The sequence below is a fragment of the Doryrhamphus excisus genome, linkage group LG21 (genome assembly GCF_037039965.1).
Source record: "Doryrhamphus excisus strain RoL-2023G ecotype Guam linkage group LG21, RoL_Dexc_Guam_v1.1, whole genome shotgun sequence".
In the NCBI taxonomy this organism is placed as follows: domain Eukaryota; kingdom Metazoa; phylum Chordata; class Actinopteri; order Syngnathiformes; family Syngnathidae; genus Doryrhamphus; species Doryrhamphus excisus.
The window spans coordinates 13609771-13622910 of NC_136377.1; the positions used below are offsets into that span (position 1 = coordinate 13609771).

At 44.4% G+C, this 13140-nt stretch overlaps 1 protein-coding gene across 4 annotated transcripts in view; it reads right to left on the reverse strand.

Moving 5' to 3' along the window:
- LOC131138896 (rho guanine nucleotide exchange factor TIAM1-like) overlaps positions 1-13140 on the reverse strand; it is a 49434-nt gene that overhangs the window by 11934 nt on the left and 24360 nt on the right. For all 4 annotated transcript variants that reach the window (XM_058088248.2, XM_058088247.2, XM_058088249.2 and 1 more), the window contains 10 exons: positions 12871-13043; positions 11575-11799; positions 9226-9411; positions 8040-8186; positions 7872-7946; positions 5678-5848; positions 4633-4737; positions 3851-3932; positions 3510-3596; positions 1484-1696 (listed from right to left, as the gene is read on the reverse strand). In XM_058088248.2, coding sequence (XP_057944231.2) covers positions 1484-1696; positions 3510-3596; positions 3851-3932; positions 4633-4737; positions 5678-5848; positions 7872-7946; positions 8040-8186; positions 9226-9411; positions 11575-11799; positions 12871-13043 — 1464 coding nt within the window. The remainder of the gene's footprint in view (positions 1-1483; positions 1697-3509; positions 3597-3850; positions 3933-4632; positions 4738-5677; positions 5849-7871; positions 7947-8039; positions 8187-9225; positions 9412-11574; positions 11800-12870; positions 13044-13140) is intronic.

The following is a 13140-nucleotide window of genomic DNA, read 5'->3' on the forward strand; positions in this document are numbered from 1 at the left end:
TGAATGGTTGTTTGTCTATATGTGCCCTGTGATTGGCTGGCCACCAGTCCAGGGTGTACCCTGCCTCTCGCCCGAAGACAGCTGGGATAGGCTCCAGCACCCCCGCGACCCTCGTGAGGATAAGCGGTAGAAAATTAATGTACGAATACTGTAGGAGGCTCCAAGCTAAACATCTTCAAATTCTTTTTTAGGTTTTGTCCAATCAGATGTCTCCAATTCCATTTTCAGGGTGTCAGGCTGGGATACAAGCCATGCCATCCGCAGGAAAGGCAGCATGTACCATTGAACCACTTGGGCATCTTCCCATTCCTGTATCTTAAGTGTGATCACTAAGATAATGATTCTTGAAGAGAACGTCTCCACCAACTTCACCTGCATGGAGAACATTCACGTCACCTATGTTTTAATTACTAATAATATATTATAGTATTTATACGAGTTATATATTATAAGTGTTTGAATACATGGTTTGTCTTTTGAGCACTAGCATTACATAGCATTTGTTGGTATGCCCCGTTTTGATTTCTTCCGCAGCCCGTTTAGGCAGCAAACTACTACTAAAGTGTGAACTGTACAATCTGCCGGTTGCCTCCGTGTAGTAAAAGCCACATTATATGTGGCACATGATCGACCGCCATCCTAACAATGAAGACTTTTGACAGCATCCTCGGGGCAACTATTCCCTGCTGCATGTCTGCTGTTTCCTAAAAATCATCAAGAACCTCCAGCTGGGCTGCAGAAGTGTTTATTTGTGTGCAACCCTCACACTGACACATCTGACAGCACCTAATTAATATTCATGCTGCTCCTGTGTGTTACGGTGAGCTATGTGGGGGTTTTTTTAACAAATGGCGCCCTTGCGCAGATGAAGAGGGCAGGTCACAGGTAGTGTGCCGCTTAATTAGCATGTGAGCCTCCACTTTAAAAGAGACACTTGGCCATCTGGAAGATGCACTACGGCATGACCCCGTATGGGTTGGCGTTCACCCTAAAAAGACAGAAGCTGCTTGGTAGCTTTAACCTCCATACAAAAACACGCTTCTCAAGCAGTGTAAACCTCCTGAAGTTGGGTCCCTCACGTTAGGTCCTTTGCGTGACAAATGATGGCCTGTCAGATGATACTGTTCCGCTGCAGTCCACAAGGTGGCGGCAAGGGGGCCCGGCTCCATCTGGCCACACACACCCCCATTTGGAGCCAGTCCTTTTATCCAGCCCGTCACCAAGTTATAAGAGCTAGGTTGCCCATGTTATTTGGTTTTGTGGAAATCTGTGATCTAGGGTTTGCGTATTCCTCTTAAGCGGAGCCTCTTAAGTTCAACACTCGAGTGAGTGATTGATTTACGGAACAAGATATAAACATCTAAATTATAGCTAAAACTGCAGGAGTAAACAACTAAAGCCAAGGCAGATGACTGAATAAAGCCAACATGTTAACATATTTTGTACCCTCCTTCGCGGCCCAGTGACAACGTGTCATCCTGACCTTGGCTCTGGGAGAAGATGTCCGTCACTGGACCAGGCTCAGCTTCGGATCTGCGGGGCGGCAGCGAGCACAGCATGGAGGGGTCGAGGCGGGGCAGGGTGCCCACGCTCAGGGTCAAGGCCTGGTGAGCAAATGCCGCCCTCATGTCGTCCATTTGGAGGGCGGAGGCAGGCTTGCTGTTCAGCAGCAGGATCTCATCACCCACTCGCAGACCTGCGTGACAAAAGAAACTATTCAGCGCTAATCCCTAAAAATAACCTTTTTGCCTCTTTGCGGCGCATTAACACGACATCATGATGTAAGACCGTGAGCTGCAGAGCTCTAATGTGCACAAACGAGCTATACAAACAAATCCACACCTAATCAGACATGTTGGGACCTCAATGTGCTCCAATACATTAAAAATCCATCCTATCAAGCTGCAGGCTAATAACGAACATGGCCAGACTGGATGGCTCTATTCCTGTCTTGTCATGTATAGAAGCTTACACAGCAGGTTCAGCTTGGAAGAAAAAACCTCTAGCTCCTCCCCCCATCACCTGCTCTGCTAATTAACTCCCACTTAGCAGCCAATAAGGTGACAGCTCACCTGCATTGGCACAGACACGCACCACAATGCTTCACTAATGCAATCGCGCGCACACATAGTTAATATATCTATACACAAATGACACATTCAGCCCCAAGGTATGACCTAGTTGTCGGCAATGTGAAATGTCAGCTGTAGTGGAGTCTTTATTGGACTGAGAGAAATAACCCTCCAGGCCCTACGCTGCTGCTGCTACTGCTGTGTGCATCTGTGTCATTACACTGAAAGAGAATGAAAGGGATAGAAAAGATCATCTCTGGTTAACCCTGCAGTGCTGGCCTGGTTTCCTTATTCTTCCATCTACGAGCACACAGAAGAGCGTGATCGCTTTCAGTCTTCATGCATTCTCCTCATTCACACTGGTTGACCTGCTAAACATTGTGTCTGTGATTCAGCAAAATGTAAAGCTAAAAAAAAAAAAAAACCCAACCATGCAGAAAATGCACAGAAGTCAACACGCCGACTTCCCGCGACTACTGCTAGGCCAGCAGCTTTTAGCTCGCTAAGGCTGCAGGATACAATCTCACACTTGAGTGATCTCAGAAGCTAAGAACTTCTAGATTTTAGTGGCGTATACGCGGCAAGACTGGGGGTTTCTGCTGCTGCTGTATGGAAACATGGCAGCTGCAAAGATGAAGGTCCATTCAACTGACTAGGCTAATCTTTTCTCCTCAAACTGGACTAAGTCTCAACTACACAATGTACAGGTACACTGGCATCAACAGGACTTTTAGTATTTACAAATCTAAACTGGAATTATCATTGTAGAGAGAGACTGCTAGCGATGTAGCCAAGCATGATTAGTACTGCCAAGTTAACCAAATTACAAACAACGTTTTGGACACATGAAATGTTGTTGCAGATCTATGGCAGTTCTATGATGTGAGGTGTAAGGACCATCTAAACCCTCTTTTTTTGGGGGGGGGGGGGGGGGCTTGCACTTGCCACCAGTTCTTCCAGCTAACCTGAAATTCAATACGCACGTCCATCATGACAGGACACACAAAAATCATCAAAAGACACACAGGTCTTCACAAGACAAGATGATATACCAGACAAGGTTTTAACCTTACTTTTAAGAAAAGTACAATGAAAAAATATAAATATACTACAATATATTGCAATCTACTAATTTAATTTCTACTACATTTCTACTACATTGCCACGTGCCAAGGTGCTGAAAGCAAGACACAGAATGAACCTGTATATATATTTAAAATATACAAAACTTGGTGCTAACTTTTCCTCTTTACATTATGTCTTTTGGCTCTATTTCTGTTCTTTTTTTGATTAATTGTATTTGTACAATGTGACAAAGCCACAGAAAGAAGCAGTTGATACCACATAGATGGCGTACTTAGTACTCAGTAAAGAAACTATATACATCTATCTGTGGCAGCCATCTTGGCATTTGGTGTAGAGGTGTATCATGTTTACCTTTGGCTGAAGCGAGTCCTCCTGCTTTGACTTCAGTGATGTGAAGCTGCTGCGTCCCGTCCTCGTCCAAAACCGCCACACAGAAACCTAAAGACACACATATAAGTGACATTCGGCATCCAGGATTTAGTCAGTTTACAATTTCACCATTAACTACAATCTATCTTCCTTTACTAGAAGGCATGCAAAAATCCATAGGATGCCTCCTGACAAGCAAACCATACATTTCAGCTTCTGCTGTGCTTTCGGAGATTAGATCCATTTAAGACAAATGCTACTCTACAAGGCTCTGAGATCCATTAGTCTAGTCTAAAAAGGTCTGTGCTCTGAGGCCAGCCTACCGTATCCGAAGCTGCAGGACTCCTCTCTGTCAAACTGGATCACCTTGGTGGACTTGGAGCAGATCTCAATCTCCTTGTAGAGCTAGATAAACACAAGAAAGAAGAGGAGGGGGGCGGCAGCATGAAGGTCAATGTCACGTCATCACACTTGATAGAGGTGAGGTGAATTCATGTATTATTCACGCTCCTTAAGAAAGCAATTGGTTGCGGGGTCACGACACATGTGGAGTGTGTGTGAAATGAGGCGATGTGAGGTGTGAGAGCTGTGAAATGAGAAGGTAATGCCAGTGAAGGAGGGGGAGATGTTGATCAAAGAGGATGGAGAGGATCATAGGATGATGAAGAGCACTCAGGGAGAAGATTGATGTACTCTTGAGCTCAGAGCGGCGGCGTCATATGACCGTTCTTTGTGGCCATGTTTTTATTCCATCATGAGACTACATACACATCAAGCTAATTTGCATAACTTATCATACATCATGCATGAGAATTGATGTGCAACGTCCACCCCCCTTCTTGGCTAACATAACGCTCGTCCGCGGTGCAGCTCGCCTACAGTATATAACATTTAAAAAATATATATACATGTGAATATGAATACACTATCATCAGCTTTAAGATGTGCTTTCTACCTCCTTATATTGACATTTGACATGAACACGAGGACGAGGTGTCAGGGTTGAGTTTGGACAAAGGACCCCTGATGTCACCACAGAGTCACCACACAGGGATCGAACTCAGGTCTCCTAGCTGGGTGGCCGTGGTCATTTAATCACACTCACCACATCATAGATGTCCTCCTCAGGTTTGGGCACATAGAAGAGAGTGTGGTCGTCCACGTCGACCTTCAATCGCAGATAGTGACCAGAAGCATCCAGCTTGTGTTTCTGCAGGGAGGAAAATAACAGTAAATGACATATTTCTAATAGACCTGAATGCATGTGATATGCCAATCAGATGCTGTGGTTGCTTGTGACACGTTGTCAGCGTGCATTGATCGCCCACACGTCATGTTTTTTTTCTATATTACATGTGTGTCTGCGTTAGACGGAATATGTTGTCAGGAATCTCACACCAATTAGGAGAAAGAAGATGGAGTCTGTGGCGGCTTTACGCGGCGAGAGGTGAGGAAATGAGAAGATCCTCTTTGTCGTACTGCCTTTACATGCCGCACAAATACACACAGACTGCATCTATGAAATTAGCCATGTATCAAGCACACATCCAGACAACAGGTGGCGCTATAAGCTCTTACCATGAGGTCATTTTACTTATGAACCCTGAAGAAAGTCATTACAGTCAAAGCCTAATAACAACAAAGGGGAATCATACTGTATGTGTGTACTGGTAGGATTTACTATTGAATGGTGCACAAAAAGAGAGCTAACACTGGCAACACTTTCATGGGACACTTCCATAGGACACAATTCACACTATTATGGTAAATTTGATAATAAATAAAGAATATTTGCAGAAATGTGATAAGTGTACACAACTGTCAAGTTAGCAGGCTATTCCTTGTTCGTGTAGGATGGTGTGAACGTTTTCATGACCCAACAGTGTCACTATTCCAACCAAAGTGAAAAGAGAACATTCAGAACACAAAACCATCTATTTGTGTGTCACATTCTGTTGTTTCAGACTGAATGTAAAATATGTGACACATCCACAGGCTGGAAGGTGTCATCCCACATACCGTACGTAGTACATTCTACATAGCATGTGTGCATTGCTAAGCGGGACCGTTATTTAGGATTGTGTCAGGAGCACATATTCTACAGGCTCAGCGCTAGAGGTGTCTATTTGCACGCGGTGTTGATGCCCCACCTTGCACACATCGCTCAGGACTTCCAGCGCCGTGTCGCCGGGATGCACGATGGCCAGGACAGGCTGGTCATTAGGCAGGCACACCCAGGAGGGGGCCAGGCTCTCTGAGACCCAGATGTCGTTGTCCGGGGTCAGCTGAGGAAGACTCTTCACTGAGCTCTCTCTGTCCTTCTGGAAACACACAGAGTAGCAATCAGATTGTAGTAATAATAATTAGCTAGCGACATTGTTCTTATTGAGGAAAGGCGCTGACTTTGATGGATTTGATGGTGGTCTAAAGCATCTGGAGATCTAATTACAAAATCTCATTTGTAAGCCTCTTGAGCTCCCGAGCGGCTTTGAGCCACATATGTTCGCGTGTGTGTGTGTTGACGCGCACATCTGACCTCTGCGCCCATCGCCATGACCCGGGACAATCTGGCAGGCCAATCAACGTCTACTTTATCTGCGCTATCACATCCCCTGCTATCAGGTGACAGCTTCCAGCACCTTCTTTGTTCTTCTAGGTCTGTGCCCCCCCGACTGCTGCTGTGCCATCACCTTCCCCCCCTGATCCAGCCATTCAATATGTGCAGGGTGATGGCAGAAGGGAGCAAGTTTTATCATCATTCCGAAATAATGCCTCACACATTAAGTAGGAAAGAAAGACCGGGGGGTGAGAGACATGTACTGTGCCCCCCTCCCAGGCTCAACACCATCTGGCTGCCAGTATGGCCCATAAGATGCCTCTGCTGGTGGGGGTCACAACGGCACACCACGAGGCGAGACTCTCAAATCCCTGCTGCCATCAGTGGGATTCATTGAAAAGCTTGGAAAAATCCTTCAGCTGCGACCGTTTGGAACCAAGCTTTTATTATTCTTAGAGATGCTCACTGAAAAGTCTTTTTTGCGTGTCACATTGTAATGTTTTGTTTTACAGTGGAAGCCTTGTAGTCCAATGGCCCTAAGGTCAGACAATTGTTAGAAAAAGTCGTACAAAACCTGAGAATATGGATTAATGGATTCACCTTTTTTGGTCATGCTTTTGTTACCTTGTCTCTCTACTGGCCGTATGTTGCCTTCTTTCTTAGGTTGGTTGGCCTCCTCCAAGGCATGGCTGCAGCATCTTTTTATACTCCCTGGCTGCATCAGGAAGATGCTGGAATATTCTTTTCATCCAAAACTGGGCTACACCCTTTTACTACTTTGTGAATCACCTACGACGGTCTAGTATTCTTTGTGTTCTTTTGTACTTTTACAGCGTTACTTCCATTCTTAGCTTTGTCTTCCTGCCAGGACCCTTTATTCTTGCTATACACCTTCTACCCTTTGTGATTGTTTTTGCAGTGCTATTTTTTGGTTGCATCATGTTTTTCACATTTGTCATCACTCTGGAGACATTACAACAGACTTTGTTACATTTAACATTTTCCCTATATTTGTGGTTAAACCTAGTACAGATCCATAGGACAGAATGTAAAAAAGGGACTGCCCAGTTAACAAAGGCTTGGATGTCAACCAGCGTCCTTCAGCCCATCCTCTAGACCTCTTTCCTCCTCTTTTCGCCTCTAGCATGCCTGATGTTAGTATGTTAGTCGCTGTGCGTGGGTGGAAGCAAATCAATCTCCCACAGAGCCACTGGGGACCTCCACAGTGTGAGAATGGGTTAGAGCACTGCAGAAGTCTCTTGTCTTAAGAAATGTATTCTTTTTCTTGTACTACATCAAGAACAGGCACAGGCACGATTGAAGTAATACTAACATTAGCATGAGTTTGTGGGTTGCCTGTAATGCACTGAAAGACAAAAACATTCAAGTTCAAATAGACTTATGGTTGAACTGGGTTGAAAAGAGAATGTGTCCAGGCAGATGTGGACGTGGCGTCTGTCATAGATGTGGAAGGCTTCATCCATGGTGCTCTTCCACATAAGCCATAAAAACAAACTTCACAAAGCGGATATCAGATAAGTGGAAGGAGGTGGTAAATGGAGGGTGGTTGCTGGCCTCGGGGTGCCGAGAAGATTGTAAGCCAGCATCAGCCGCTCCAGTAATTTATGAAAAAGACAAACAATGAGGTGCAATTCGCCTGCAGCTACATTCTCAACGGGAAAGGATGGAGATGGTGGCGTGGAATGTGTTTGTGGTCTCAGGGTGGCCAACAAGGAGAAACAAAGAAACAGGAAGTGGGGAAAATAGTCTACAAACGAACATCTTACAGATCTCTCACTGGCGGAGTCTTCAAACGTCTGCTCTATGGGCGGTTTGGGTGACTCCATCCCGTCAACGAACACCTGCAACAACAAGGAAGTGTTCACAACATTTACAACTAGGAGGCGCTATAGAGAGAAACAACATGTGCCACCTGACGGGAGTTGGTTTAGTACCTGGCTGATTGTGGGATGTCCCTTAGACTTCCTGCGTGATGTGGTGTCCAGCCCCCACAAGGAGGAGAAGCGGCTGCGACGCTTGCTGAAGGTGCGATGGACGGCCTGACTGCGCCTCTTCACGCTACCCTCGGTGCGGGCAGACACCTGTGACATGCACAAATGGCCGATGTGTCCATCAGAGGACACATTCAAGCAAGCACTGACACACATTGACACAGTCTACAATGGGAAGAAAGCCAAGTTGCGGAAGAGAACAGAGATTCCATCTCTTAACCATAATATGCCGATATGCTAACCAGTGCACACAGAGGATTTAATATCTAACACAGAAAGTTGCTTATTCACTAGTTAGTCAACTATTAATGCTTGATGCGTCTTTTATAAGGAATCTCCATTAGCAGGATTACATAAAAGCTACTTAACCGATTTCCGATAAAGCTGTTGTAGACCGTTTGGATTTATTTCCTCTATATTTTGCTTACTTTCTTGCTTTGCACATTGCGTGGTATTTTTCATTTATTAGTGGTAGTAGCAGGTCCAATTGTGTGTCACTTTAGGTGACATGTTTAAAATGGCGTCGTGCTAGGCCAATAAATCTTGGTGAAAAAAATCAATTGTGTGGTAATGTCTGACAGTGTGACAGCAGGGAGGAGACAGGGTGGTGATTTGCAGGGGGTGGGGGGTCTAGAGAGGGTGTGAAGCAGATAAGGACACAAAGGAAGGGAGGATGTAGGCAGTAAAAAGGAAAGAGGGGTGCTGGTGGTGGTGGTGGTCGGGGGGTTAGGAAAGTCTGTTCTGTGGGAAAGCGCCTGAGGGATGGCACAGTTCATATTGATCCACCCGCCAGTCAACACTATCAACCTCTGGTGTGTGTGTGTGTGTGTGTGTGTGTTCAGCATGTCTCAGGCGCCGTTTCATTCTGTACATTCTCAGCAACGACTGTTGGCTAAGATCTCGAACAACGGGCCAAAGATCTTTGTCGTCAGGTTGTTGTGACCAGTCATGCCACAGGGGGGCACAAAGTTTCTGGCTAATTAAACACTTGCTTTAAACACGTTCACGGTCAAGTTCTTCTGGTTTAAAAATCTTTGCTTCAGTGCCTAGCGGGACATGTAGAAGTGAATTCAGACTTTTAGGAAGTGTAATTAGGTTAGAGAGCATGTGGCATGACATGTGGCCGTACCAGGGCATGGAAGGAGGACACAGAGAAGATTCCCAGTCGCCCCATGGCCAGCTTTGTGGGACGCGAGGCAAAGCCCAGCAGGCGTTTCGGGTTGGGGGGCTCGCCACCCTGCAGGCTGGCCAGGTAGCATCGACAGCGGAACAGATCCATGTGGAACCTCTCCAGATTCTGTTCCCACAGGAAGATCTGGTGATGATAGAGAGGTGGGTGAATAAATTCATTCAACATAAACAAGAAAAGAACATCCTGCAGCCTCGCTTGTTCCAAAGAGGAGAAGTGAGATGTGGGAGTGATGAAGCCCCCATGCGGTGGTATTACTCATCAGCACGGCCCCCACCGGTCACCCACCCGCTGGCTTGTGTGCAATGCATCACAAGGTGGGCCGCGGGAGGTGCAACACACACAAAACACCACAAACTGTCCTTTGGTTATATACTAAACAATTCTTTGTTCATACCAGAGTCACCTTTTCATACCAGGCAGTTTCAACTGCTCACTTGCAGTCTTTGGACTGGTGTCCAGCCAATCACAGGGCACATATAGACAAACAACCATTCACACTCACATTCATACCTATGGACAATTTGGAGTGGCCAATTAACCTAATTAACCTTGGAATGTGGGAGTGCCCGGAGAAAATCCACCACGGAGAACATACAAACTCCACAAAGAGATGCCCAAGCGGAGATTTGAACCACGGTCTTCCCGATCTCTTGACTGTGTGGCCTGAACAGTAAAAGTTACAAAACATAAATAATCATTTGATTATGTTAAAAATACTTGAAAACATGTTTTAACATTGCCGACTCCAAATTGTCCATAGGTATGAATGTGAGCGTGAATGGTTGTTTGTCTATATGTGCCCTGTGATTGGCTGGCCACCAGTCCAGGGTGTACCCCGCCTTTCGCCCGAAGACAGCTGGGATATGCTCCAGCACCCCCTGCGACCCCCGTGAGGAAAAGCTGTAGAAAATGAATGAATGAATGTTTTAACATGTCTACTGTCAGGAAAGGAATATTCCACCCCTGTGAATCCGATTATGTTCATTTGGATTGGCACTTTTCCTCCGGAATGAGGTGTATACAAAGGTTACATTCTTTCCGTTTGAGCAAATAACCCGAATGGAACTGGAATATTTGGGTCCATGTAGACGTGGCTATTGTATTAGTTTGACTATCCTTAAGTAAAAAGAATTAGGGTTGTCAATTAAAATAATGAATTGTGATTAATCACATTTTGTCCATAGTTAACTCATAATTAATCAATTAATCACAGATAGAAATAAGTGGTAAAGGATTTGATAAGCAAGTATAATAACTAGGGATGTCCGATATTGGCTTTTTTCACAAAAACCGATGCTGATATTGTCAAACTCACAAATTTGAACATGTTGGTAGGTCTGCATTAAAATGACAACCTCTCGAACCCCCCTGACAGTTCCCCACCCCACCCCCCAGGGGGCCCGTCCAAATATTTGAGAAGCACCGTTACAATGTAACAATACTCACCCATATCCAAGTAGATAATTCATGTATTATATATTTTATACAAGAATACATTTGTGTTTGTTGTGCCTTGATTTATGGAAAGATTGAAAGATTGATTTAATGATGTAAGGTGAATGCTCACTACTGTGTGGGATGAATAAAGTTCTTATCCTAACCATGTGAGAAGATGAAATACATTGTTTTACATTGGTGCCTCTTGCCTGTTTGCAAGTTTAATGCAAGCAGTGTTTTGTCCCAGTCCCGCTTTGACGGTCTTTGAACGCACCGCACCTTCTAACTTTGTCCAAATGCTGTACAGCTAGATGACTATACTAATGCTCATACTATAAGGAAATGCACACAGGTAAGATATGATGACCTTATTGATGACCATGTGATGGTGGCTATGGATTCACTCCTTTTAAACTTGATGTTGTTCCTATTTTACACAATACATAATTATAATAAAAAAGATTCAAAACAATCATATAAAGTAAAAAATGATACAGTAAAAATCAGTATATTTCACACACAGTTGGTAATGGGATTAATCATAATTACTTGAAAACTGATGTATAATCATTTGACATCCCTACTTTGTTGTGTCTGCACTGATCTTTGACTACCTTCATTCCCACGCAACAAGAGGATGTGTCAAGTTCCGTGTGTGCATTATTATGTCACTTTCAGCGTGAGCATGTTCTCTGCTGTTAATGTCAGTGCCAGCGAGCGGAACATTCTGTGCAGTGAGAAAGAATGCTGGCCGAGGTGTGAAGCATGTGGATATGATGTAAAGAGCCTCGGGTGTTTTCACTCTTTCACAGGGAGAGGAGGAAGGTGAATAACCTGCAAATAGCCTACCTGCTCCAGGATGGTCTTCCTCTTTTTACCGTCGGTGACGGTGGACAGTTGCATGTCCCCCATCTTTTTCATCTTCTCGTCCATGTCAATCTTCTGCTCCAGCTTACGGATCTCGGTCCGCAGCAGGCGCACTGTGTCCTCCCGGTGGTGCTGGCGGGCCAGGGCGGCTGCGCACGCAGAGTGGATCGCCGTGATCCAGTTCTCCAGTTCTGTCTGACCCGACGTCTGATGAGAAACAAAAAACAGAAATTATTAATGAGTGTAGAGTTTGCAAATAAAATCAAATAAATTGCCAGCCAATCGCAGAGCACATAAGCAACCACTCACTCTCACATTCATACATTCATACCTACGGGCAATGTAGAGTCGCCAATGAACCTAACATGCATGTTTTTGGAATGTGGGAGGAAACCGGAGTACCCAGAGAACATTTGCACATGCACAAGGAGAACATACAGAGATTCAAAGCCAGATGTTCCAGATCTCCTGACTGTGTGGTCATTCCTCTAACCACTTGTCCACCGTGCGTCCCATTCTAAATATATACTTGTTTTAAAAACAAAATGGAGCATATATGCCAAAATACAATACAAATAAAGAAAAAATGAATAAGAAAAATAATAAAATAGTGTTTTATTTGGCTTAAAATTAATAAAAAAAAATCAGATTCAAAACAATTTACCAGATAGCTACAATATTGATGGAAATTACATCCGGAAAAGACCTGATTGACATCACTCAATAGTGTCATTTTTAGTGCTTTGTTTGAGCTGTTGTGCAGTTAAAATGAACATTTGTGCTGCTTTTGTTTTTGAGTTATTACAACGGTCACCCACCCCCCAAATGCTCCAAATTCAACCAAAATAGTCTCTTTTTTAGTGCTAGGTTAGCACTGTTTTCAACTCTGTAGTAACTGTATGAGAATAGTGATGTTGCATTGATGAGGACACGTGAATCGAGACAAGGTTAGTCACCCTAATATGCTTCTTTCATTGCGCATCTTCATTGCGTCTGTCGCCAGTGACATTCACTAGCGACAGACACCATGAATACAAATAAGACATTTTCATGCTTCACAATGGTCAGTGACAGTGTGGCCTTTAAACGCGTCAAACAAAAACACACACAGGATGCTTGATCTGCCACACGCAGCCTGAGGGAAATGAATCTGACATGCTAATGTCATGCCAAATTCATAATGTGATTTTACATGTGCAGGCTGTTTTTTTAATATTGTTCCAATATTGAAATACACCAATACTGTATTTATGGATATATGTATTTAAGTAAGTGTACCTGGAAGAGGAAGGCGTCTCCTGCAGAGTTGCTGAGGCAGAAGACAAAATCCTTCTTGGGGTGTTCAGGTACTGCCTGTACGATGCTGTTCTCCGCCCACAGAGCGTGTTTCGGAACGCTGTTGTGGTCGATTCCTGAGCGTCCATCCGACTCGTACAGGAACAGAGTGCAGCCTGACAAACCCCGAAGGATATTCACATTTAAAGTTGTATTTTTTTGCAGGATTACAGAAAAACTGCAAAAATGACCACACATTCTCTTGAAAAAGTA